The 26,088-nt window shown below is 29.6% G+C and overlaps 1 protein-coding gene across 5 annotated transcripts in view; it reads left to right on the forward strand.

Annotated features, from left to right (window-relative positions):
* The window catches only part of LOC117182363 (insulin receptor substrate 1-like), a 43,352-nt gene extending 18,688 nt beyond the window's left edge, over positions 1–24,664 (forward strand). For 2 of the 5 annotated variants that reach the window (XM_033375553.1, XM_033375555.1), the window contains 6 exons: positions 2,997–3,296; positions 3,938–4,350; positions 9,453–9,877; positions 13,404–13,851; positions 16,787–17,027; positions 21,037–24,664. In XM_033375553.1, the coding sequence (XP_033231444.1) occupies positions 2,997–3,296; positions 3,938–4,350; positions 9,453–9,877; positions 13,404–13,851; positions 16,787–17,027; positions 21,037–22,046 (2,837 nt within the window). In that variant the 3' untranslated portion in view covers positions 22,047–24,664. The remainder of the gene's footprint in view (positions 1–2,996; positions 3,297–3,937; positions 4,351–9,452; positions 9,878–13,403; positions 13,852–16,786; positions 17,028–21,036) is intronic. The other 3 variants (XM_033375557.1, XM_033375558.1, XM_033375554.1) reach the window with 2 other exon arrangements.
* The last annotated feature ends 1,424 nt before the right edge of the window (positions 24,665–26,088 follow it).

The raw sequence follows: 26,088 nt of genomic DNA on the forward strand, positions 1-26,088 counted from the left end.
TCGACAGGAAAAGTGTCCGACAAATTGGAAAAACTGATCGTGTCAATGTTTTCTCGCAATCCTTTACTAACAAAATACTAACAGAAAAGCATTTTGCTCGACGCCTTGACAAATGTAATTCCATGTAGAAACATGCGTTTAAATAAAATATTTTACCAAAAAAGTTACCCACGCTTTAACTTGACAGACTGTATTACTTTACTTCAGTTTCATGGGAAAAATATTTGTTGAACAATTAAAATGATATCAGGAAGACCAACGTTTAAGTATCTACAAACCGCGAATGCTACGTTTTTTTCGTCTTAATCCAATTTGCATATCTGTTTATCTCATGGTTTTGTCAAGAATAAAAAAATTTATTTTTCGAAATTTTTAGTCATACTAATATTAACCATGACATTAAAATTTTGCAGCGAATCTGTTTCTTGTCGAATTTTTTTCAACGTACTATTTATCTTAATTTCTACTTTAATTGTAGTGCTTCTGCTGTATTGTTCAAAGAAAATTAAAACTCTTTTCTCATCGAGTGGTTAAGTATCCAAATTATTTTTGAAAAAAAGGCTCCAAAAGTCAATATCGTGATTGCAAATAGTTTTGAATAGATGGGAAATGCATCGTTATCAGGTTTGGTTGATGCTCTTTATAATGAAAGCTAGCTTGGTAAACTATAAATCGATGGAATTGAAGGAAATGTCCCTAATTGGGAAGTCACTGCAAGGCTCCAATAGCAGCTATCGAAAAAATTGGTGCTTTTTCGTCATATAATTAATTGTGTGAGCAAAAGTGGAGCATGAATCAATGCCTTTACGACGATCTTCTTCTGAATATTCGGGAATGCGTTGGGGTAAAGTGTCAGCGGGGTTGTACACAGACAGTTTATTTGTAAGTATGTCGTTAACAGAAAAGTTTTATCGACAGTTAACAATCATTCATTACTGGGAAATTCCATGTAACTATAAATATTGTATAATATAATTTGTTAATTGTACATAAATATAACTATATTTATATGTTACATTTATCTGTGCATATTGTTTCCATAAAGTCATATTATACTCGGTGCTGGGTCTAATTTACTCGAACGTTAGTCAATGATAGTGAACTTGGTAAATGGCAAAACGAGGCGGTTTGACAATGAAAATTAAATTCATTTTACTGAGCTCGTAAATTGACGCTTTCTTTTTTGTGGCGCTTGGGTACCAATCATTATCTCGTCTTCCGCAATAATTTTCATCCTATTGGGACGGAAGTGCTTAACTAAATCGAAATCGTTAAGAGTGTTTATGGGAAGTTCGCTTGAAGCTTTACGAATAGTATTGGGAATGTTTCTTTTTTTAGATTGATTAACGATTAAATCCTTTAATTAAATCATACTTTAAACTATATGGGTTTAAATTTTTAATGAAATGGGTGTCACTGGACCTCGTAAACCATGAAATGACCATGCATTTATTTTGTAACCGGTAATTTTAAATACTCTTATTTTTGATAGAAAAACTTTTCGATTAAACTCAAGTCACGTATATAATTTTATAAAATAACGTTCGAGATTTAACTAGTTTGTTTTGATATTCTTCTATCTAAATGGCTACGATTCCAATGGAAAATTGTACAGCTTGAAGAACTTTAAATTTCGAATTTTTTAACTTTAAAGACTAATCGAAAAATCGGCTAATTTGCAAGGCTTTCATTTTACAGTTTTAATCTGCTGCATTTTAAAATCAGTAAGCCTATCTATGCGTCTCCATTTTTTGCTTTTAGGTAAATTTACAATTCAATACTTATTAATTCAAATGTATGCATTTTTTCGTTTCAAATTTAAATTTTCCCGAAATTGTGTGCTTTAGAAATTGAAGCTTTAGTATTTCAATTTTAATTTCTAGTCGACAACGTTCAGAGTTGAATAATTTTAATCATAAATTTTATAAGTTAGAATGTTATAATTTTAATCCTTGCAAATTTCAAAAATTCTATATTCAAATATTTTAGAATTTTTATTGTTTTAAATTTATTATCTTAATACTTGAACCATATTAATTATGTAGCTTTCCATAATGCATATTTAGAAAGAAGAGTGTGAAATAAATAAGCTTCTAATAATTTAAGAGTAAATTAATTACAGATTAAGATTTTTCAAATTAAAATGTTTAATTAGCAGCACCTGATATTGAAAAAATGTGAATTGAAACATTATGTAATAATTTTGATTTTAATTTTGAAAAGTGTTCAAATTTGGTTTAAAATTTTCAGTAACAATTTTAAATTAAAAGTTTTCAAATGAGAAAATTCCACATTTTTTGGTTAAAATTCAAATCTTTCAAAAAAATTAGAATTAGTCTTCATAGTTTTATTTAGAATGTTTATTTTTTAGTTCTAACAATTTAGAATTGTCCTGAATTAAGTTTCTTTATGTTTGTCTATTTTTATCAATAGTATTCTATCACGTTACTCTAACAATCGCGAATAATTGTTTATTTTTTTCCAACTCTGGACTGTCAAAAAGTAAATATGGACTTACAAACCATCAAAATTCTAATTCTTCAATGAAATACATTTTCTGTAACGCATGATTTGGCCGTTTTATCAGCCACTTTTTGGTTATCAAAGTAACCGTTTACACGACAGAGGTGCGAAATGTACGATTACGTGCCTTTGGTATTTACTCCTCGGACCTAGGAGTATTATACTGTCTTAAAAAATGAAAAAGATATTTCAGTAACATTATTTTTTGGTCAAATTTTCCATGAACAGGCAAACGTCTTTTTATCACCTTGGTAGACAATATACTATTCGTTGAATTCGTATTGCTTCAAGTGGAACTGAACCACTTTAATAGAAATATGTTTGCCAAGTCGACGTGGCACAGAAGTTAACGGCGTTTTTAAATCAATTCTCGGACTTATTTTATCTCGCAAAGCAAAATTGAGAGAAAACAAAAAGAAACAGTTTAAGGTTATATAGTAGAGTCGCGACAGTGAGAGCTGTGTGGTTTACAGCGCCTGCCGGTTCCGGAACTGGGACTGCTGGGATTGCCTCAACTAATGCCAACAGTACCACTACGAGTAGGCGCCGCCACTCAGTAGCAAGTCATCCCCATTCCGCCAATAATTCCCAATCCGCTCATGTCAATACTACATCATCATCAACAACAACAACAACTACTACTACTACTACAACCACCACCGCAACCGCGACCACCACTACCACAACAAATTCCCATCAGAGAACCCTGTCGCTGCCCTTAGCTGCCGTTGCTATCAATCAAACGCAATCATCTAAAAGATCCGTGTTACGCTGTATGTATTTTCGTTACATCATACGTCACTCTCACTCCCTCCAGTTGTTGCTCGTAAACCGATCGCAATAACGGTCGAAGCTGCCAAACCAAACTCAAATGTTTCTAATTGAAAGTCTAATAAATCGGCACTTCTTCCTTTATTGCTGGATTTGTTTCTAGACGTATTTTATGTTTGCCGTTACGTTTCTGGAACTGTGTTTCACTTTTCTTGAATGATTACTCCTTTTCCTGTGGGCACTGTCCACGCTTCTTTGGGGTACAAATTAGTGTACATAATGGCGATGATCTATCCTTGAAGAACATCAGGTGTCTCTGAAAAAACAAACAAAAATCTTCCATTCTTTCTATTGTGTAATCTAATAAAAGATTCTCCTTGATAATTCAAAAAATATTGAATAGAATTTGTAAATAATATCATATTTGTTTGAGCCTACAAGATTTTCATCAAGGGATCGGCACGCAAACTTAATTACGCATAAAAGTAACTTTTATACTTTATTATTAACACAGTGTGATGGCTCAAGTTCCGAATTATGCAAGTTGAGACTAACAATGCGACTTTTTCTGCTGGGACAATGGTATTGGCTTTTAACATTTCACACCAGTTTTGTCGAGTTTTACTGATTAATATATTTGCAGGCACAAGCGGAAGGGAGAGATGCGACAGTTTACCGTCGCGAGCTCGAACCACCAGTGAAGGGCATCCAACACCTCCTGTCCTGGGACATCCGAGAGCGATTCATCTTGGCCCGCACGCGCCAAGGCCGCATTCCATGTACGGTAGGGGAATTTCCTATTCCCCGCCGGTTACCTCGATGCCCATTAGTCCAGCTTCTGGGGCTTGCTCTACAGATTCAGCAGGATCATCGCTCTCTATGGATGACGGTGTCATCGAGAACATCATGGAGGAGGGCCTAACTCCAGCCAGATACGGCCACTCCTTGACGCCTGATGAGCCCGTCATCCTCGAGGAGAATGGCGATGACTACGCACCTTGGCCGAGCAACCAGCAGAAATATTCGCCCAACTTCAAGTCCCATTCTCCTTCGCAGGTGATATTTCTCTGCGATATACACCTTGTATGTCTTTTTTGCATTAACTGCATGTGCTTTGCTGGGCGAAGACGAAGAAAGCCTCTTCCTGGAATAGATCTTCGTTTTTTCTCTGTGTGTGTGTGTGTGTGTGTGTGTGTTGGGGAATATTCTTTAATTTTGGAGTGATATCGATTTTTGACAAGGGATTTTGATTATTTAATGACTCGTCGAAATTGTCACTTCCAACTAACCCGGCGAGATGAAAATTGTTGTGTCCATTTGAAATTCAGGGTGTCTACTCTACCTGGAAAACCTTGGAAATCTGGACTTCTAAGGGGTTTTTGACATACCTTGAAAACCCTGGAAATGTCAAGGAATTTTTTGTTAATTGTAGGAATTTTTTCGCGAGCGTGTTTTTTTTTTAATTGCAAAGTAAAATTCAATAACTATGATTCTTTATTTGTAAAAGTGCTTTATATTACTTGATTGAAATATTTTGTTGAAAATTCGGTTTTTTTGGGGTTTGAAATTAATTTGTTTAATTGAAGATGTAACTATTCTATTTTTGGTTTAAAATATTGACAAAAAAATCTTTCATAGCTAAAAATTCAACTTACATTAAAAGTCGTCTTTTGGTTGAACATGAACTGTTTTTGATTAAAAATTAAAATATTTCGATTGAAATATTTACACCTACACTTGGGTTTGTTAACAATGAATTTTTTGGGGTTAAAAGTTTATCATTTTAATTGAAAATTCATCTCTTGGTTTGAAATATGAGCTGTTTTGTTAAAAATTATGTTTTTTCTTGTCGCGAAAAATCGACTTTTTTGGTAGAAATTAATGTTCTTTGTTGACAATTAATATTTTTGGTTTTAAATTTAACTATTTCAGTTAAAGAATCATTTTTGTAGATGAAAATTTATCACTGTGTTTGAAAATGTAAATATACATTTCTTTAATTAGTTTTTTTTTTGGTTGCAAATTTTTTTAACACTGAAATTGCAATTACCTATTTCAATTGAATATTCAATCATAGTTGAAAGTTCATCTTTTTGGTTTAAAATTTCACCATTCCAATTGAAGATTCATTCTTTTAGTTGAAAATTCATCAGTTTGGTTGAACAATTTTTAAAAATGAAAAAATGATTTAATTATTTGGTTGAAAATTTGACTTGAAATTAATCTTCCTGTTTGAAAATTCATATTTTTGGTTAAAAATTCTACTATTTTCGTTTATGATTCAAAATTTTAGTGGAAAATTAATCACTGAAAATGTAATTTTTTTAAATAGTTATTTTTGGGTTGAAAATTTGTACTCTTTGAACTGAAAATCTAACTGTTATAATTGAATCTTATCATTTTAGTTGAAAACTTGTATTTTTTAGTAGAAATTTGTCTTTTTGGTTACAAAAATTCATGAGTGTAGGTAAAAAAATAATTCTTTTAGCTGAAGATGTAACTGTTTCACTTTTGATGGAAAATTGATGTTTTTTAATTCAAAATCCAACTAGTTGGTTAATAAGGTATTCTTTTTTCGTTAAAAATTCAACTATTTCTATTAAAATTAATGTATTTTGTTGAAAAATCGTCTTTTTTGACAGGAAATTAATCTTCTAGTTTGAAAATTCATGTATTCCAATTAAATATAAATAATTTTATTTAGAAATTTATCTTTTTGGTTGAAAATTCCACTATTCCAGTTGAAGGTTCGTTATTATATTGGAAAATTAATCTCTGGTTGAACATTAATTTTTTTATCTGAAAATTTATATATTCAATGAAAATTCATGGCGTTAATTGAAAATCTAACTACTTTATTGAAAATTCGTTGTTCAATTTTTTTTTTTGTAAATGATAATTTAAATATTCCATTCATGGTTGAAAATTGGTCTTTGTTACATGCAAATTCAACTATTTTATTGAAAATTTGCTTTTTTTGTTTGTTGTAAATTCAAATTTTTCGTTGAAAATTAATGTATTTTGTTGAAGAATCTTCTTTTTTTGGTAAAAAGTTGATTTTCTTATTTAAAAATTATTACTGTTTGAAACTTTAAGTATTCCAGTTAACTCTCCATCATTTACTTCAACTTTTTTGTTGACAATAAAATTACTTTGTTGAATGTTAAACCCTTTTTTTTTAATTCATATTTTTGGTTTAAAATTCATCTATTGCAGTTGAAGATTTATCATTTTAATTGACAACTCATCACTTTGGTTGATTTTTTTTTAAATTAATTATTTCAACTGAAAATGTAACTTAATTTATTTTCGATTAAAAACTGATCTTTTTAATTTGCGAAACTGTATACATTCCTAATTGGTTGTTTTAAAAAATGAAAAATATTTGAATGGCTTCGTGTCATGAAAAATTACACTGGCAAAAAACTTGGAATTTGTCAAGGATTTTTTTCAGGATTTTAGAAGATATCCTGAAATTACTAGTAAATTATCCAGAAATGCTTTAAAATTGAGCCTGGCTTTTATAATTTTTAAATTTAAATATGGATAATATTTTAAAGAATTTGATCTAACTGAGCAGGTCCGCGACTTTTAGCCCTCAAATTAACCACTAGGGGCGCCATAAAAACGGCCAGAGTGCACAACAAAAATTTGAAACTAAGAGGTTCATATTGCCACAAACATTCCTTTAATTTTAATTCTCTTACACAGTATTATTTAGTGTTAATTTATCATATTTTATACTAATTCAAATGCAACACATTTAATATGCGGCTTTTCAAATTATTATTTTATACAGGTTACAAACTTACAACAATGAAGATATCAATTGTAGATAAGCTTAAGAATCTTAAGATAAAAATAGCATGCGATTAATTCGCGTTAATTAAGTTTTTATTGCTTTTAGTGGCCGCGTTCCGTTTTTTCTTGAGATTCTTTGATCTTGGAATTGCAAGCTGAGAGTCGAACGAAATTTTAAGAAAAAGAAAGTAGATTTTAATCGTTAGTTTAAAGAACTATTTAGGCCTCACAAATTTTGCTCAATTTTGTGGGAAAAAAAACGTTTCCTTTTTATCATATTTGTTAAATTGTAAATGTGAGGCCTAAATCATTTAAACATTTGTTTAAATAAAATTCAAGTACCCAGGAAATTTCAGGATTTTTTTGTAAAGTCAGGGAATTTTTTCGAAAGCGTCATTAATTTTTTGTTTAAATTGTAATTTAAAATTGAATAACGATGATTCTTTATTCGTAAAAGTAGCTTTATATTTATTACTTTATTTAACTATTTTCTTGTAAATTCGTTTTTCGGTTTTATATTAATTTTTTTCACTTAAAATTTAACTATTATTTTTTTAATCCAGATTTATTGCTTGTAGTTGAAAATTCAAGCATCTGGATGAAAATTCATATATTTTGTTAAAAATGTTTTTTTTCGTAGAAAGTCAATATTATTGGTTTGAAATTCATCCTTCTGCTTGAAAATTCGACACTTTGCTTGGAATTTTTTCTCTCACTTGACTCAACAATATTTTATAGTTGGAAATACAATTTGTCTTGAAAAATGTTCGTTTTTGGTATAATTCAACTGTTTTCCAACAAAAATGTTAATTTTTTTTTTTGATGAAATATCAAATGCCTTATTTTTCGTTCAGGAGTTAAATTTTTTGTAATAAAAATGTAATTATTTGGTAGAAAGTTACTCTTTTTTAAAATTATTTTTGGTTGAAAATTCATCATTTCAATTCAAAATTCATTCCCTTGGTTGGAAAAAGAGCTCTTTTTTGTTAGAAATTAATCTTCTAGGTTGAGAATTGATCTTTTTGGTTGAAAATTTAATTATTCAAGTTAATGAATCAATATTTTAGTTGAAACTTGAACTTAATCAGTTTGGTTAAAGATTGATCTTTTTCAGTTCAAAACTCAATTATTTGGTTGAAAAATCTTTTTGGTTTAAATTTCGTTTATTTCACTAGAAGATTCCATCATTTTAGTTGAAAAAATTTTTTTTATGGAAAATTAATTTTTTAACTGAAAATTTGATGTTTACTTATAGTTGATTTTTTTTTCGTTAAAAATTAAACTGTTTGGTTGAAAATTGATCTTCTGATTGAGAATTCATGTATTTAGTTGTAAAATTGATATTTTTGGTTTAAAATTGACTATTCCAGTTTAAGATTCATAATTTTAGTTGAAAACTCATCACTTTGGTTGAAAATTTGTGATTTTTTTCATGGAAAATTAATTTTTTTAATTGAATATTTAATTATTTCATTTTTGGTTGAAAAGTGATCTTTTTTATTACAAAATGCAATATTTTCATTTGGAAAGTTAGAGATTTGAAAAGGTTTAAATTAAATTCAATATAGTTCCCACATCGATTTTACGTAAATAAACACTGCATTTTAATTATAAGAAGACAAAATAATAATTTGTGTGAATTATTATTCAAATTCAAAGACTAGAGACAAATTCAGGAAATGATTAATGATATTTTTAGTATTATGTAATTATTCATTTACTCGGCGATGCTGATATATTTAAGAATATCATGTAATATAATTTTCTAAAGCTTTCTAAAGTAAACATGAATTGTAACTGACAATTTTTGTTTATAATAAACTCGCGAAACTGTAGTTATTTTGAATCGGTTGTTTTAAAAAATGTAAAATAATTGATTGTCTTTCTAATAGGAAAAATTAAACCTGGAAAAATATAGAGATCCCTGGGAAAAAAAACCAGTAATTGTCAGGAAATTTATGTCCAGGATTTGAGTAGACACCCTGTAAATAGAAATTCTATATATTCCGTTTGATTTAATAATATAAACATACCATCGCTTAATACCAAGTCATACGTTTTCCAATTGCCGTAGTAAACATGTACAATTCTGTCCAATTTACCTCAAGCCGATGAAACAATCGGACGCTTAATAGAGGGACTAGAGTAATAAAAATTCTTTTCTTATACTTTAAGTAAATTATCCGGTTAAATTGACATGCTTATCCAAATAAATTTTCGACGGAATTCCACGAAAATCCAGAGAAAAAGGGGTATGTTTAGTTGTATCATTTTGGAAACCATTTTTGTTTTGTTTCCTCATCTTTTAGTGTGATTCAGTATTAAGGAAGTTTAATCGAACACGATGTTGACCGCAGAGTTCGTACGTGGAGATGTACAGCCCTTGCGGATCAAGTCCGAGTCGTGGTGGAGGAGCCTACATGCCAATGAGTCCAGCCACGACAGCTCATTCGCATTCTCGAGCCTCGTCGTTGGTCGAGGAGACGAGCACTCTTCCTCCGGATGGTTACGTCCCAATGGCACCCGCTGGAGACGACGGATACGTCCATATGGATCCATCAAATAGTCAAAATGGCCACTTCCCGGACGACATGTCGACACATGGTGGCAGCAGCTGTTCAGTCACTTCGGGGACACCCAGTACGGATCTGAGGTTTTCCGAGTATCATCTGGACAAAGTCACCAGCTTCCTGGCACCCGGTGAAGATTTGCAGGCCAGGCAAACCCGAGCCTACTCAGTTGGAGCGAGGCCCGACCCTGCAACTAGGCATCGCAAAAATAGGTGAGTTGATTCTAAGTAATTAATGGAAACATGAAACTAACTCTCGCTAAATTAACGCAGGCCTCACAGAACCGGTCTCTATATCCCCTATTCTATCCCATATTCAATAGGGGTTCCTAAAATACTCTATTTTCAGGACGCAACTTTTGTTAATTTCAATTTTGTTTCGATAAAATAACTCATGGGGGTTAATCACTATTCAATGCAGATATTGGGAATGGTGGTCTATCATTTTTCCACCTGCTGCCGAAAACTGGAACTAGAAAGAGTAGATACGATTTTAAAGAATAGTAAAAACAAATATTCATAAAAAGCAATTCGTTTTTGATAGAATTTCCACCATATACAGTGTCAAACACATTTTTTCAAAAAGGATTTAAAAAAACAATTATTTCACTATTTCACGTAAGTTTCAATGTATTTTAAGCTTAAATAAACTTTAATTAATGTATTTAGCGAGAAATTTTATCCCGATTATGCAAAGGTCACCATTTAAGTTTATAATCCGTTAAAAGACTTATGCACAAATGAAAATGCAATATACCAATATACCTATTTCTGAATGGTCTTAAATCCTGTTAAAATATTTGAGGTCATTTTTAAGATTTTAGAGTATTTTTTAAACTTTGAAAGCATTTTAAGGTGGCGAATTGACTGACAGACCGGGAAAAATTCAAGTTTTTATTATTTTAATATTTTTTGGCAAATCAGAAAAGTTATTTTTACTTAATCTACAGTCGCAGATTTTTCAGATTATCTCAGTTTACTGAAATTAAATAATAACTTATTATTGAATTTTTATTTATCTAGAAATGTTATGTTCTTTGTGAAAAATTCGCCTATATTTGTAGAAAATTAATCTTTATGGTCGAAAACTCATCAGTTTGGTTGAAAATGAATTCCTTTAACTGAAAATTTTAATGTCCATTTTTAGTTTAAAATTGATCTTGTTCAAAATTCAACAGTATGTATGAAAATGATGTTCTTTTCTATTGAAAATTCAACTGTTTGATTGAAAACCTAAATATTTTGTTAGAAACTATTTTTTTTATAGAAAATTATCTTTTTTCTTGATAAGTAAATCTTATCGTTCAAAAATTCTTCTTTTCGGTTAAAAATTCCAGTATTACAGTCCAGTATTTATCATTTTTTTGAAAATTAATCTTTTAGGTTTGAAATAAAATTACTTGGTTAATAATTAATTTTTGTTGTTGAAGATTCACCATTTTAATTGAAAACTTATTTTTTCTTTTAAGTAAAAGGAATTTTTTGTCAAAAATTTAACTATTTTTTTGGAAATTAATTGCTTTTTTTGAAAATTCAATAATTTCAGTTGAAGATTCGTTGTTATGATTAGAAACTGATCTTTTTGGTTTAAAGCAAAACTATTCCAATTAAAGATTCATCATTTGAGTTGGAAATTGAACTATTTTCTCGAAAATCCGTTTTTTTTTGTTCAAAATTTATTTAGTCAACTAAAAGTTTAACTATTCCATTTTTTATTGGAAATCGATGTTTTTTAGTCGATAATTCAAGTATTTGTTTGAAAGTTTATTCATTTTGCTGTTTTTTGCTGTGTTGTGTTAAAGGATGTTTAGAATAAACATTATGGTCTAAAATAAATTCTTGCGTTTGACGGCTAGTATGAATATATTACTTTTAATAGACCGGGAAAATTGAAAAACTTGACATTGAAAAACCGGGAAATGACCGGGAATTTGAAATCGCGCGTTGAATTGTCACCCTGACTTTCAAGAGTTTTTAATGTCAAATATTATAATTTAAAAAAAATCCAAGGAATTATCAAATAATTACATAAATTTCAGGGGTTTTTAGGATAAACAAAATTTCTATAGTTTCGGAATATATGGAACGATTTTACAGGACCTTTAAGGTTTTATGATATTTTTAAAGATTTTATAGGGTTTCGTACAATTTCCGTGGATTTCAAAGATTCTAAGGGACTTTCTAACCTTTTTAGTGGATTACAAAGAATGTATTCACGCCAAGATTTTTTTTTAATTTACCCTGAATTCTTATTAATTTATCCTGAATTCATTTAAATTCTTTGAAATTATTTTGAATTAATAGTTTAATAGACTTTTAATATATTAATTAATGTCAAAGAATTTTTCACAGGAAATTAGGGATTTCGTAGGGTTGTAAAGGTTTCAAGAGATTTTCAAATATTTTTTGCAATATTTGGAATTTGCCCAGAATTCGCATTAATTTATTCTGAATTATTTTACATTCTTTTGAATTCTTCGAAATTTACTTAATTTTACTCAATTCAATGGATCACATTTTTTGAATTCACTCAAATTTTAATAAAATCAATGAAATTTTTTCAGATTTTAAAATTATTTTCAATTCATTTCAATTCTTTTTTGTTCATAAATTAATAGGGTTTCAATTATTTGAAGAGATTTAAAATGAATTTTTGGAATTCATCCTGAATTCTTATTAATTAAGTCTCATTTTTTTAATTCCTTCAAATTCTCTAGAATTTATATAATTCTACGGATTTTTTAAAAGTTTATATTTGATTAATCCTGGAGTCTTTATCCTTCACCTTAATCTGAGTAATTTCTGTAAATTTTGTTGAATTGACATGAATTTTTCTAAGCTCATTTCAAATTTTCTGAATTCAACGAAGTTTTTTCATATAATTCATTTTTTTATATCACGCTGAATTTTTACGAATGTCATTGCATTCTTGTCATTTCCCTTAAATTCCTTTTAATTCACTCAAATTTTACTGAAATCACTGGCATTTTATCGATTTTTAAAATTATTTACCATTTTATTTATATTCTTTTTGGTTATAAATCAGTAGGTTTTCAAAGATTTGAAGAGATTTGTATTTTTTTTTAATTGATCCTGAATTTTTAATAATTAACCCTACATTTTTTGTAGTTTCTTGAAATTCTCTAAAATTTGTTTAGTTCACTTGAATTCTTCTAAATTTACTCAATTCTACTTAACTCTCTGGATTGTTTGTTTTTAAACATATTTTTATTTGATTGATCCGGAATTATGTATCCTTATTCATATTTTTTTCTGTTTCTATTTGTCTTAATTCTTAGGCATTTCTTTAAATTCTTTTTAAGTGACTTGAATTCTGAGCTTATTTCAAATTTTCTGAATTAGCGAAATTTTTCATATAATTCATATCAAGTTTTCTTAATCAGCTTGCATTTGTATGAATTTCATCGAAGTCTTGTTTATCTTAAATTTCTTTAAATTAATTGTAATTTTATGGAAATCAATAAAAAATTTTTCTTACATATTTGATCTAATTTGAATTATTTTGAGTTTTGCTAGCACTTTTTTTAAAGTCTTATGAATTTATCTTGAATTGGTTACCCTATGGTGCGAAAAAAGTCCCCTATGAGTGTGACAAAAAGTATCCTTTGTTCCCTATATTTTATCTTATAGAGGGACTGTGCGGCCTGTTGACGGGTTTCTGGTTAACAATTATAAACACCATTGAATGAATAAGAACACTCAATAATTAATTGTACAGTATCTTCCGTGACAGATTCGACTTTGCTCTGCAAGAAGCGAGTAGAGTGCGTGCGTTTTCAGTGGGTAGTCGATCAAAGAGGCCAGAGATCGGAAGATTGGCGAATATCGTAACCGCGCCTCTGCAGGCCGGCGTGGAAAATTCGAATGCGAATAAATCGAACTCGGCGCCGCTTTTGTCCAGCTCTTGGGGTCACACTTCCGGCTGCTCCACGAATTCGGAGCGAATGGAGGATCTCATGGAATTGGACTTTACAAGGCCGCATATGCCGACCACTGTCGCTTCTCCACCCTCGTCTTATTCCCAGTCACAATCTGTCTCCACTGCCACCGACACAAGTTCATATGTCGATATGTCGCCTGGACAACAACAACAACAACCACCTGCCACGACCACCACCACTGCTCCTTACGTCGATATGAGTGGCGTTAACAAGACGGGATCATCGGTAAATATTTTGTTTATAAAAATTTGATAAATTCAAATTAAAAATCCTATTTTTTATTAATTGTTTATTTCCTCAAATTTAACATCCGTTTTTTTTTATCTGAAATTTTCTATCTTAAAGTTAATTTAGCGGGTTGGCTGCTGGCAAACCTGGAATTATCAGGGAATTTTCATATTCCTGGCAAGACCTGTAAATATCAGGGATTTAAAAAAGATCAATTGCAATCTAAATTTCAATTACAATGATTCTTCGTTTGTTAAAGTAGCTATAAATTTTTCTATTCAACAATTTTGTTGCAAAATCTTTCTCTTTTTTTTTTGGTTTGAAATTAATTTTTTTTACTAAAAACTTAACTATTCTCTTTGTTTTTTTATAAATTGTTCGGTTTCAGCGGGAAATTGAAGTTTTTGTTTCAAAATTCATCTATTTTGTTGAAAATTTGTTCTCTAATGGTATACATTCAATTTCCTTGTTTGAGTAATTATCTTTTTGCTTGAAAATTCAACAGTTTGCAATTTTTGCCGTCTCTCTTAACGAAAAAGTCTTTCTTGACTGAGATTTAAACTCATGTTAAAAAGTCTCCTTCCTTGGTTGAATTTAACTGGTTTTTATTAAAAATTAAAATATTTTTTGCTTGTTATGTCAACTACAATATTATTCGTTGAGAGAATTAATCTTTTTTGGAATAAAAATTTGATGTCTTGGTTAAAAGTTTAACTCTTTTATTAAATATTAATTTTTGGTTGAAGATTTATCATTTTTAATTGAAAATTCATCTTGCCTGCTTGAAAATTCGTTTTTTCTGTGGCTGGCCAGCCATTTTTATTACTGAAAATTTAACTATTCCAGTTTAAACTATTTTGTTGCATTTTGTTTTATTGAAATTTTCAAAAAACTGAAAATGCAACTATTACAATTGAATATTCCATGATTTTGGTTGAAAATGAATCCTTTTGTTAACATTCACTAATCCTAGATAAAGATGAATAATTTCAGTAGTAATTTCTTTTTTTTAATTTAATATTGATAACTTTTTATTTACTATTTTTTTAATTTGGTTATTTTAAAACTGAAAATGTAACTGCTCCAATTAAATATTCCATCATTTTAGTTTAAAATTTATCTTTTTGGTTGAAAAAATATCATTTTTAGATGAAAATTCGTATTTTGGTGGAAAATAGTATTCTTTTTTGAAAATTCTTCTTGTTGGCTTAATCTTCAACTATTTCAGTTGAGATTCATAATTTGGTTGAAAATTCATCTTTTTCGTTTAAAATTTTAAACGATTTCAATTGAAGATTATATTTTCAAATGGAATTGTTACTGTTATAATTGAATATTTCATCATTTTATTTAAAAAATTCATCTTGTTTGGTTGAACATTAATTTTTTTAACTGCAAATTTAAATATTCAAGTTTTTGGTATAAAATGTATCTTTTTTCGTTAAAAATTCATGGATTTGATTTAAAATTAATATTTTTGTTAGAAAGTTATCTTCTTGTTTGAAAATCCATCTGTGTCGTTTAATATTTAACTATTCCAGTTCAGGATTCATCATTTTATTTGAAAATTCACCAGTTTGGTTAAAAATTTATTTTTTAAGTTGAAATTCAACTGTTTGCTTGAAAATTGGTATTTTTTAGTTGAAAATTCAACTATTTTGTTGAAAAAAAGTGTGTTTTTTTGTAGAAACTTAATCTTCTTGTTTGAAAATTAATCTTGGTGTTCGAAAATTAATCTTTTTGGTTGAAAGTTCAAATCTTTTTAAAAAACTGCATCTTAATTTTTCAAATTTATCTGTTCCAGTTGAATTTTCATTATTTTAGTTAAAAATTCATAACTTTGGTTTAAAATTGATTATTTTTTTTGTATGAAAAATTAATTTTTTTAACTGAAAATGTATCTGTTCCATTTTTGTTTCGTTGAAACCCGATACTTTTCAGTTCAAAATTCAACTATTTGGCTGAAAATTCAACTGTTTGGTGAAAATTTCATATATTTTGTTAAAAAAAAAACGTATTTTTTATTGAAAATTAATCTTTTTCGTTGAAAATTCAATTGTTATATTTGGTTAAAGAATAATTTATCTTGTTAAAAATTCAATTATTTTCCTTAAAAAGTTAGGAACTTAAAGCGGTCTAAATTTAATTTCATACAGTACTATGAAAAATTATACCTGGAAAACCCTGGAATTGACAGGGAGTTTTTCCCCATGTTTTGAGTAGACAAGTATAAACACAAACTAATATATGGATGTAAAAAAAGGCAACTCAGCGTCTCTATTGGCGCTTATTGAATTAATTTTACACATTAAACTTGCAACACTCGTGATGCTGCTTTTAATCGATCTCAATAAATTGATTTGAAATAATCGACAATAACAGGTCATTTATTAAAAAAATACAAAAAATTCTTGAAAATATTAACGAAGATTTTAAATCGCGATTTCGCTTGAAAAAAAGTTTAATCCCGTGAAATCTTAAAAATCCTAACAAATTTCGGACATCCTTTGGAAGCCATTCAATTCCTCTAAAGCCTGTAAGAATTGTTTGACATATTAGGCAATCCCGCTGATGTGTTTAAGAATCTTTTGAAATCTGTCGGAATCTTTTGAAATAAAAAAAAATAAATCGTGTATAAGAGTCGGAAAAATAAATCGATTCATACGATGTAGCGGACTTATAATAATCGAATAATCGACTCGAAATAATCGATTTATACATAATTGAATCGAAATGGTTCATCCATGGGAAAAAACTAATTTCTTATTTATTTACTACAGTAATTTTATCACAAATCATTCCAATGTTGAGCTTTTTTTAAATGTATGCATTCATATTTAGTTGTTTTTAATTTTTAAATAAATTATTTTTGCATGCAAATGAATGAATGAGATTTGTTTATTAATTTCTGTGTTATCCTTATTTTTTTCAGATTAATCGAAATAACAATAACAATTCAACCACTGCCAATCATAATCACAATAATGTTCTTCAGACGACGTTTATACCTTCCCTGAAACCGGTGATAACTACTTTAAAACCAGTCGAAGAAGCGGAGGCTCCTTACATGAGGATGGATCCTGCTATTGATTATTGGCTGAAACCTGAAACGAGTCCGAAAGATGTCCCGTCGCCAATGCAAGACGATTACATGCAAATGAACGGACCACCTGGTAAGTAAACACATTTCAACACAAATTTTTCTATTAACTTCTTAGAATTGACAATTAAATAGTAATAATAATATATAACTAGGAAGAAACAAGGCCTGAACAAGGATGTTGACTCTGTAAGAGAGGTTTTCCTACTATAAATTTATTTCCAAATAAAGAACATCGCGATCTCATCTAAGGGGATTTACATATACTGGGTGGCCGCTGGACCGTGAAATCGGAAAATGATTGGGAATTTTATGAGACCGGGGAAAACCGAGAAATGACAGTGAATGTATTTTTTTACCGGGAATTTTACAAATTTTTGAGAGAAAAATCTGTCCAATTTTTATTTCAATTGTTTTTTAAATAATAAATTGAATGTGATCTTTTTCAATTATTATATCATTTAGTTTAGAATGCTTAATTGGAAAATCTTTCACTTTTAAAATTTGCCCATTTTAGACCTTAATTTTTAAGCGTACATTTTGATTTAAAGATTTTTTAAATGCGATTTTAAAGACTTGAATAATTATACATCAGAAGTGTTTGAAATAGAAGATTTTGGATAAAAACCATTTTTAGATGATCAACTGTGGATATAAATTAATTAATGATTTTTAAAATTGAACTATAATTTAAGAATTGAAAAGAAAATAATTATTTATTTAACAAGACGATTCGGAATTAATTTACAATTTTAGAATTAGCAGATTTTAACGTTAAAAATTAAACTGTTTAAATTGGAAAAGTATTATTAGTCAAACAAATGTAAAAGCCCGGTTGAAACTTTATAAACTACTTCTAATTCTAAAATAAATTCAAAGAAATGTATATTCAAACAATTACTTAATATTTAGAAATACCTTAAACAAAGTTTATTTTTAAGTCAAACTGTTGAATTTTGATGTATAAATAACAAACAAAAAAGCTTAATGTGCAAGATTTTTAGAAAATTTTCTAATTTGACAGGATTTAAAAAAAAATTTAGGCAAAATTTTAGAAAAAATTAGACTAATTAAAAAAGTTGTTTAGAAGTTCTGAGGAAATGTTAAAGTAATTTAAATTTTGAAAAACTGTAAAACAAAATTGAGGTGTTTCAAGTTTTTGAAATGAAATTTTAAAGGATTTTGAAGATTTTAAAATTATTTAAAATGAAAATGATTAAACTTTTAATTTAAGAAATGTTCAGTTTATAAAAAAAATTAATCGTTCAATTTTGAAAATGATAAAACTGCATATACCACGAGTTTGCAGGACTTAGAATCACTGAATGAATACGGGTGCTAACCGCGCTGGAAATGGCTTAACGCAGGATGGCCGCCAGACCGGAAAACTGGAAAATGACTGGGAATTTAATGAGAGCGAGAAATCCCGGAAAATCACAGTGAATTAATCTTTTGACCGGGAATTTTATAAATTTTTTTAAACAAAAAATCTGTTCAAGTTTGATTTGAACCGTTTTTTAAAATAAATTGTAATGATTTTAAAAATGTAAGTGTACGTTAAGGATTAACAAGTGAATAATAATGAAATTTTTTTTAAAAGACGATTCGGAATAAGTTGAAAAATTTAAGAATTTCCAGATTTTAACGTTACATTAATTGTTTTGTTTTATTTATTAATTTACTGAATAATTATTATATTCAAATTTATTAAATTAAGAACCCATTTGTAAGTAAAATTGTTTCATTTTGCTTGTTAATAAACATTGAACACCTCTTATTCTTAGAAAAAATCCTAATTAGTTGAAGAGATATTTCGAAATTCTGAAAAGAATCAACATTAATGTAAATTTCGAAAATATTCCAAATAATTTAAATGAAGTCTCTCCGTATGCCGACAAAATCTGACTATTCATAGCGAAATTTCGGTGCAAATAGCCCAGGATAGCCTTATTTAAAACAAAGTATAGATTTTTGCAGATTTTGAATAAAAAATTGAGAAGCTTTGTAAGAATTGTTATAGGCTTCAATTTAAAAAATGTTTAGAAGTTCTCAAAAATTTGAACAATAACTTAAAATTTAAACAAATTTAAAGCAAAATGTAGATTTTTCAAGATGTTGAAATACAATTCTTAAGCATTTAAAAGAATTTTTAACTATTTGAAATGAAAATTATTTAAGAAGTTTTCAGTTTATTAAAAAAATTTAACTGCTCAATTTTTAATGTTCTAGTTTAAAATTGCCTAAAATGATTTTCAGCTTAGTTTTTATTACTTAAAATGGAAAATTTTATAGATTTAGAGTTTTGGTTACATTACGTTAGAAATATATCGGCTAGGCTTCTATTGAAAAAATTTATAGTATACATTTCTTCCTTGCAGCCTTTGTAATCTTTGTTAAATTTATTGAAATGTTTTGAAATATCTCGATATCGTCAGGATCACTATGAAGCCTGATATTACTGCAAATCAAATATTAATGTGTTCACGGTGGCTGCTGGACCGGGAAACCGAAAAAACCGGGAAATGACGGGGAATTTTTTGAGACCGGGAAATAACAGTGAATTTTTTTCTTGAATTATTTGAATTGATATATTTTTCAATTATGATAATCAGTTTATAATGCGTAATTCGAAAATCTTTTACCTGAAAACTTCTCTATTTTAGATTTTTATTTTTAAGCTTATATTTTTAATTTAAAGAATATTAACCTGCAGTCTTGAAGACTTGAACAATTAAAAATTAAAAAAGTTTGAAGTTGAAAATTTTTGATAAAAAACAGTTTCATTTTATCAACTGTAAATATAAATAAATAATTTTTAAAATGGATCTGTACTTTAACTATAAAAAAACTGAACAATAATTGATTTTATAAAACGATTCGAAATCCGTTGAAAGTTGAAGAATTTCCAGATTCGTAATTAATTCGTAATTAAAGACTTTTATTAAATTAAAAATATTGTTTCAGTCTAAATTATTCAATTTTTAACCCATTCAATTAAAAATTTTTTGATTTAGATAAAGTACAATTATTTAATATTGAGCAATATTTGACTTATAATTTAAGACGACTAAATTGAAGCCAAATATTTAAAAGTAAACAATTTAAAACTTAATTGTTTGACACAGAAAGCTTTGAATTTTTTAAATTTCGAGAACCTCTAAACATTTTTTAAACTGAATAAAATTTTTCCTACAATTTTGAGAAAATCTTAAAAATTAGAAAAAAATCCTTAAATTCTTCCCGGGTCGCTTTGAATAATATTGGAAATGTTTTAAAATATTTTTAAGTATTCTGTTAAAATCATTTTTCAAAATGAATCATTTTCAATTTTCCTAGGAATTTCAAGAAAATGATTTTAATCGTTTGGAGCCTGTCACAATTCGTAAAAAGCCTCTAAATTTGTTGTAAACTGCAAAAATCAACATTTTGTTGTAAATTAGGTTGTGTGTATTTGCACCGAAATTTCGTTACAAATAAACAAATTTTTTCGGTAAACACACTTCGCTAAAATTATTTAAAATCATTTCAAGCTCTAAATTAATTTTTAATCCTTTTGTAACTTCTAAATATCTCTTAAAATTAGTCTAATTGTTTTTAAAAATAAAAAGTGTTCAACTGTTTCAAGGATGCTTAAACTGTTTAAAATGAAAATAATTTAAATTCTAATTTAAGAACTTTTAAGTTGAAAATATTTAAATTTAAAAATATTTAAGGGCCTAAAAAACTGAATAATATAATTCTGACCATTTTTAAAGTTCATTGATTGATTCTTTAATTGAGAGTATTGAAAATGTTAACCTGAGTTTATATTTTTGTAACTTAATCTAAATCTTTGAACTTTATAATTTATAATTAATTAAAAAACTTTTAAACTTCAGTTTTAAAAGTTAAAAATTCAAGAGTTCCACTTTGAATGCTTTAGTTTGTTGTTAATTTTTTATTACTTGTACTTTTACTGTTTAACTTTAGATCTAGATTTAAAAAATTTTCTTGACCGAGAAAAATATGTGTGCACCGGGGAAAACCAGGAAAGGACCGGGAATTTTGTTTGTTGATTAAAACGGTCACCCTGTTATTTGCAGGAGTAACGAGAACCGCTCCAGTGGATCTTCCCCAACCGCGGCGACCTCCAGAAGGCTATGTCGAGATGTCTTTCAAAGTTCGTCCAAGTTTAGAGCAAGACTACATAAACATGAACATGAATATGGGAGCGAATGCACGCAGCCAGCGTCGAGCCCGGAAGAGCAACCGCAAGGACAAGGTCCGGTCGCAGCCAATCGCTATCCAAGCGGGAAGCAAGCCAACGAAAGCACCCAGCTTTCTTCCCCTCAACAATAGTCCAACCTCCGAGAGTCTGGAAAGCACACCGGCCACTCCTCCACGAGCCACACCCACCGGATCTTCAGCAACGATATTCCCCTTCTTCCTCAACAGTCCTCAATCTCCCGAGAAACCTTTCTCTGCGAAGGAAGAAAACAGCAAGTCCTCGTCAATCGGTGACGTCTCTTCCGCGAGCAGCGATTATGCAGTAATGGTTCCCTCGAGGAAGATTTCGGCTCCTAGTCCTCTCCCCGGGGTTGATGACAAGACCCTCTCCAAATTGGCAGACGTTAACACTCCCTCGAAACTCGTCGACGCAAAGTCCCCGTCGAAAGTCGTCGACGAGCAATCTCCTAGTCCCAGAGAGACGATTCGACCCGTCTCGAATCCCCTTCTTCCCCAGGAAGTCGTTCTCGCTCCCCTGGTGAAGAGAACTAACGACCTGAGCCTGTCGAAGCCCCGTCTCGTCACGGCTTCGCCTACAGCCAGCCCGACGCCTCCTGGTTTCAAGCCTGTACAGTCGAAACCCTCGTCCCCGAAATTGTTGGATGAAACACCGACTCCAACACCGACGCCTACACCGACGTCAACGCCAACGCCAAGTCCCCTCGACAGTGAGGGCTACGAGAAGTTGCAGCCCGGTTCTGCGATTCTTCACTACGCTAGCCTCGATCTGCCGGAAGTCAGCGGGGCTCCACCCGTTTCGCCCATTCCCGTTCAGGAAGGCTTCAAATACGCGGAAATTGACTTCGCGAAACTTAAACAGAACTAGGCTGTTTTCTAGATTCTGTCGGGAAGCGTAGTCCATTTTTAGGGACGAGACTAGCTAAACCGGGTCGTGGGTGACGAAATTAGAGCTTGAAGCATGGTGCTTTTAAAACGAAATGGAGAATATATGGAAGAAACTTTGATAGATTTTACGAAAGAAAAAAATAAAGAAAAATAAAGATCTTATGAAGGACATGTTACAAACTGTTTCAAATTAGATCAAACCAGTCTGAAATACGATTCCCGCGAGTTCAAAACCGACATTGAATATCTCACAAACATGTGATTTTGGAAATGGGGATAGATCATTTTTCCATCTGATGCCAAAAATCAGGACTAGAAAGATTAGCTCAAATTAGGGAGTTTACAGCCGTTGAGAATGCTGCGGATCACACATCCTTTGGCCCGCGTATGTTAATTTAACAAATTTTTGAATTATTTGAGAGCTTCCTTTTAAAGTGTGATTGCATATGTAGAATAATTCAAGAATAAGTGATATTCGAAAGTGCACGTCAAGTTTTGATAAGGATTTTACATTTTTTAACACGATGACTGAACGAGGAATTATCTCCGGTCCATAACACAAATTTTCGTTTGATCGGAATCAAAGCGAATTTATCTGCCGAGCATAGTTCCACAAGTTTGAAAAAAAATTCCTTTAAATTGTCCGCGTGCACTCTTCAATCACTTATTCTTGAAATTAATACTTCAAAAAAATTTTAAACTCAAAATTCGCGGGGAAAAGGTACTTGTGCTCGACAGGGTCTTCTCAATGGCTGAAAACAACCTTATTTTAAAAAGAGTGATTTTAAATTGTGCTTAATGTATAAAACCAAAAATTCGATTCAGATTATGCAAAGAATATGAATAATGTACTATTGGAATTGAAGTACAAATTATAACCTATCTTTTAGGTTTACATTTTTTAGATTGTAAATATTCCATACCTAAATCATATACAATTTACCTATGAGTTCCCTAAATAAGTTCGTTCAAGCTTTAGTTTTCGATAAAGACTTATTTTTATTATGCAATGATTGCCTTTAACTCCACAAAACAATCGTAAAACCACTTTTATGGACAATTTAAAATGCATCGTTTATACTCGACCTACTACAGATCCTTTGAATGATTCTCGAAACCGGATTTGTTACAGGCTGTTTAACGCGATGATTGTGGTCAGAACTTGCGGAAATAATTTTCGAAACAGTTTGATACTAGAACGAAACAGAGAGTACAAAATTTTCCTTTGCGACGTTATAAAAAAAACAAAGGCAAAATGTGAGAAGAGATTAGTACAGTTGGCAATACAAATCACAGTAGATAAATAATTAATTAAAGATGCTAGTTTATATAAAATAATTAGGTGAAATTGTTAATTAATGAAGTCCTATTGCGTTTTATTTATTTATTAATTTTGAATAATAATTATTTTTAATTAATTATTATCTAATGTAATTAGATTTTTCCTAGCGAAAAAAGAATTATTGTTGTTTGAAGGGAGAAGTATCTAGTGTACTGAAAAATATAGATTACGCTTAATAGATTTTTAGCTTCAAAGTTGTTAATTTATTAAATTCGTGTTGTTTTTTTGCTTTCTTCGTATTATTGAATTTTATGGAGGGCCTTGTTTTCTTTTTGCATAGAAATATTTTCAAGCATCTTTGAGATTGTATTGTAGTGTAATATGATACATTGTATAGGATTGTTTAATGATCTAATGGATCTCTAAGCGATTGTTAATTGGTTTAATTTATTTAAGTCTTAAAAAAGTCTTCGTTTCCAATCATCTCCACAGCTAATCAGGAACGGTTTTTTGGCACTTTCGTGTAAAAGTGATATTTTTCTTGTTTCTCAAACTTATTCTCATAATGAAAATAAATCGACGGACATATTACATTTAATTTAATAAATATCTCTAATTAAAAAAAGACAATGCATGATTCATGTGAAATATTGAATGTTAATATTAAAAAGTCTAGTTATCTGTGTGTTTTGTTTGTTTACTTGTTAATCTATTTATGTTTAAATACCACTTATTGTTATTAAAACGAAAAAGAATGTAAAACAAAAATTTGAAATTTGAGAAACAAGAATAATTTTTTCCGAATAAACTCAAAAATGCGTACGAAAGCCAAAAAAAGTTTTACTGGAAGCTCTTCTTATATTTTATCATGTTGGGTTGCTTTTAATTTGTAATTACAATTTATTTGCGAGCAAAAGGTCGACGGACTTTTTTTGTAAATGAAATTCATGGTAAAATATTTTCTGGTTTCCAACAAGAACATTGAATTTTCAACTGAGCATGACAGATTTAGTCACGTCACCCAAGACCTGGTTTCGTTTTAGGTCTATTGTTTTGCACTTGCAGGTATGTCGTCGGGTTTCGATATTGATTTCGTCGGTATGTTAGTTAATGAGTAATTATTTAATGTTTTTGTATTTTGAGTACCGCGTCTAGGGGAGACACTTTAGGTTGAAAATTGCAGCATTGTCCGTCGGTGACTCGAGCTTTTAAGGTGAAAGATATTTGACTCTAAACGGCATCAGAATTCAAAAACAAAGTTGGACACTTAAACCAAATTTATTGAATCGAAGAAAAAAAAAACGATTTGATAAAATTAACTTAAAAGATATTATTTATATTAATTCCTTAGCTGTGAATTGTTTACGTAAAGAGCACTTGTTTCAAGATTCAGAGATTTGATTTCTTGCATGGAACTTTTTAGTGTCAGTTGCAAGAACTAAAGTGCATTTTATCCAGTTTAGTTTCGATGCCAAATAATTGAGTCTGATATCGATATACTCTTTTTAGGAAATGGGAAATGGGCAGAGAATGAAAGTATAGGATAATTTATTATGCCTCGGTTAGAAATATTAAAGTCGTGAGCCGGCAATGCTGTATTTTCGAAACCGAATAATGAAATAGAAAAATTTGTCCAAGTTTTGATGTGTGTCTCGTGACTCTTGGGTCGTTAGTTTGTAGCTAAATTTATATTTTTTAGCTCAATTTATAGTTTGTAGCTAAATTTATACTTTGTAGCCAAATTTGTACTTTTTAGCAAAATTACCATTTTCGATTGGTGATTTTGACGAGGTTTTCGACCGACTTTGTTCGAATTTCGCTCTGATTTGTTGTCAATGTTCGGGCAATCTTTCTAGAGTGAATACGAATACCGATGTTACTAGCCGGCAAGTGCTTGCAGTGAATTATACATGTGTTATTGCGCTTTTTCGTATAAATTATAAATCGCCTGATATATTATACATATATACAAATAAAGCGTTAATATTGTAAGTAAGTACATAAATATAAATATATAAATAAACACATACATATATGTATATATGTGTGTGAATATACATAATATACATATGAAATATAATATTAACAATTAATAAAAGTGGTAGTATATACGATGAGTGTTGATTATTTAATGAACCGTGTTCATGAATTTTATAACTTTGATGCACATTTTTATTGTATTGTTGATTTAAAGATGAGTCCCGATCACTTGAAAAAGATTTTTTTTCAGATTTTATCTAAATAATTGTATAGAAAAACAATTAGTTGCAAAAAATATTAATAGTTTTTTGGTTTTTTTATTTATAGATGAAGATAAAGAGTTGGAGGGTAGGTTTTTTTTCTCGGGAGTTCCCAGGAAAAAAGAATCGGTTGAATAGAAAATATTGGAGTCGGAGACTATAAGATTGCGAATTATAGTCTTATTCACGCGAATTATGGTCTTAACGGTTTGTGAAATTTTTAACCGGTATCAGCAACTAAATATTTCAATAGGACACCTCACAGCGACCATCGATTTAGACAAGTCTAGTTGATTTTTTTTTTTTTTTTTTTTAATGAATGAAATTTCCCGGCTGAGTTCCCTCTATAAAAGAAGTTATAGAACCATATAAAATCACGGTGTGCCTGAACATGGATTTAATGACAAAAAATGTCACCACAGATATTTGAACGGGAATCGATTAGTACATTAAAATGAATGATCTGTGCCGAATTTCCACAATTTTCGCCTGGCCGTTTG

This window comes from Belonocnema kinseyi, chromosome 10, assembly GCF_010883055.1.
Source record: "Belonocnema kinseyi isolate 2016_QV_RU_SX_M_011 chromosome 10, B_treatae_v1, whole genome shotgun sequence".
Lineage (NCBI taxonomy): Eukaryota > Metazoa > Arthropoda > Insecta > Hymenoptera > Cynipidae > Belonocnema > Belonocnema kinseyi.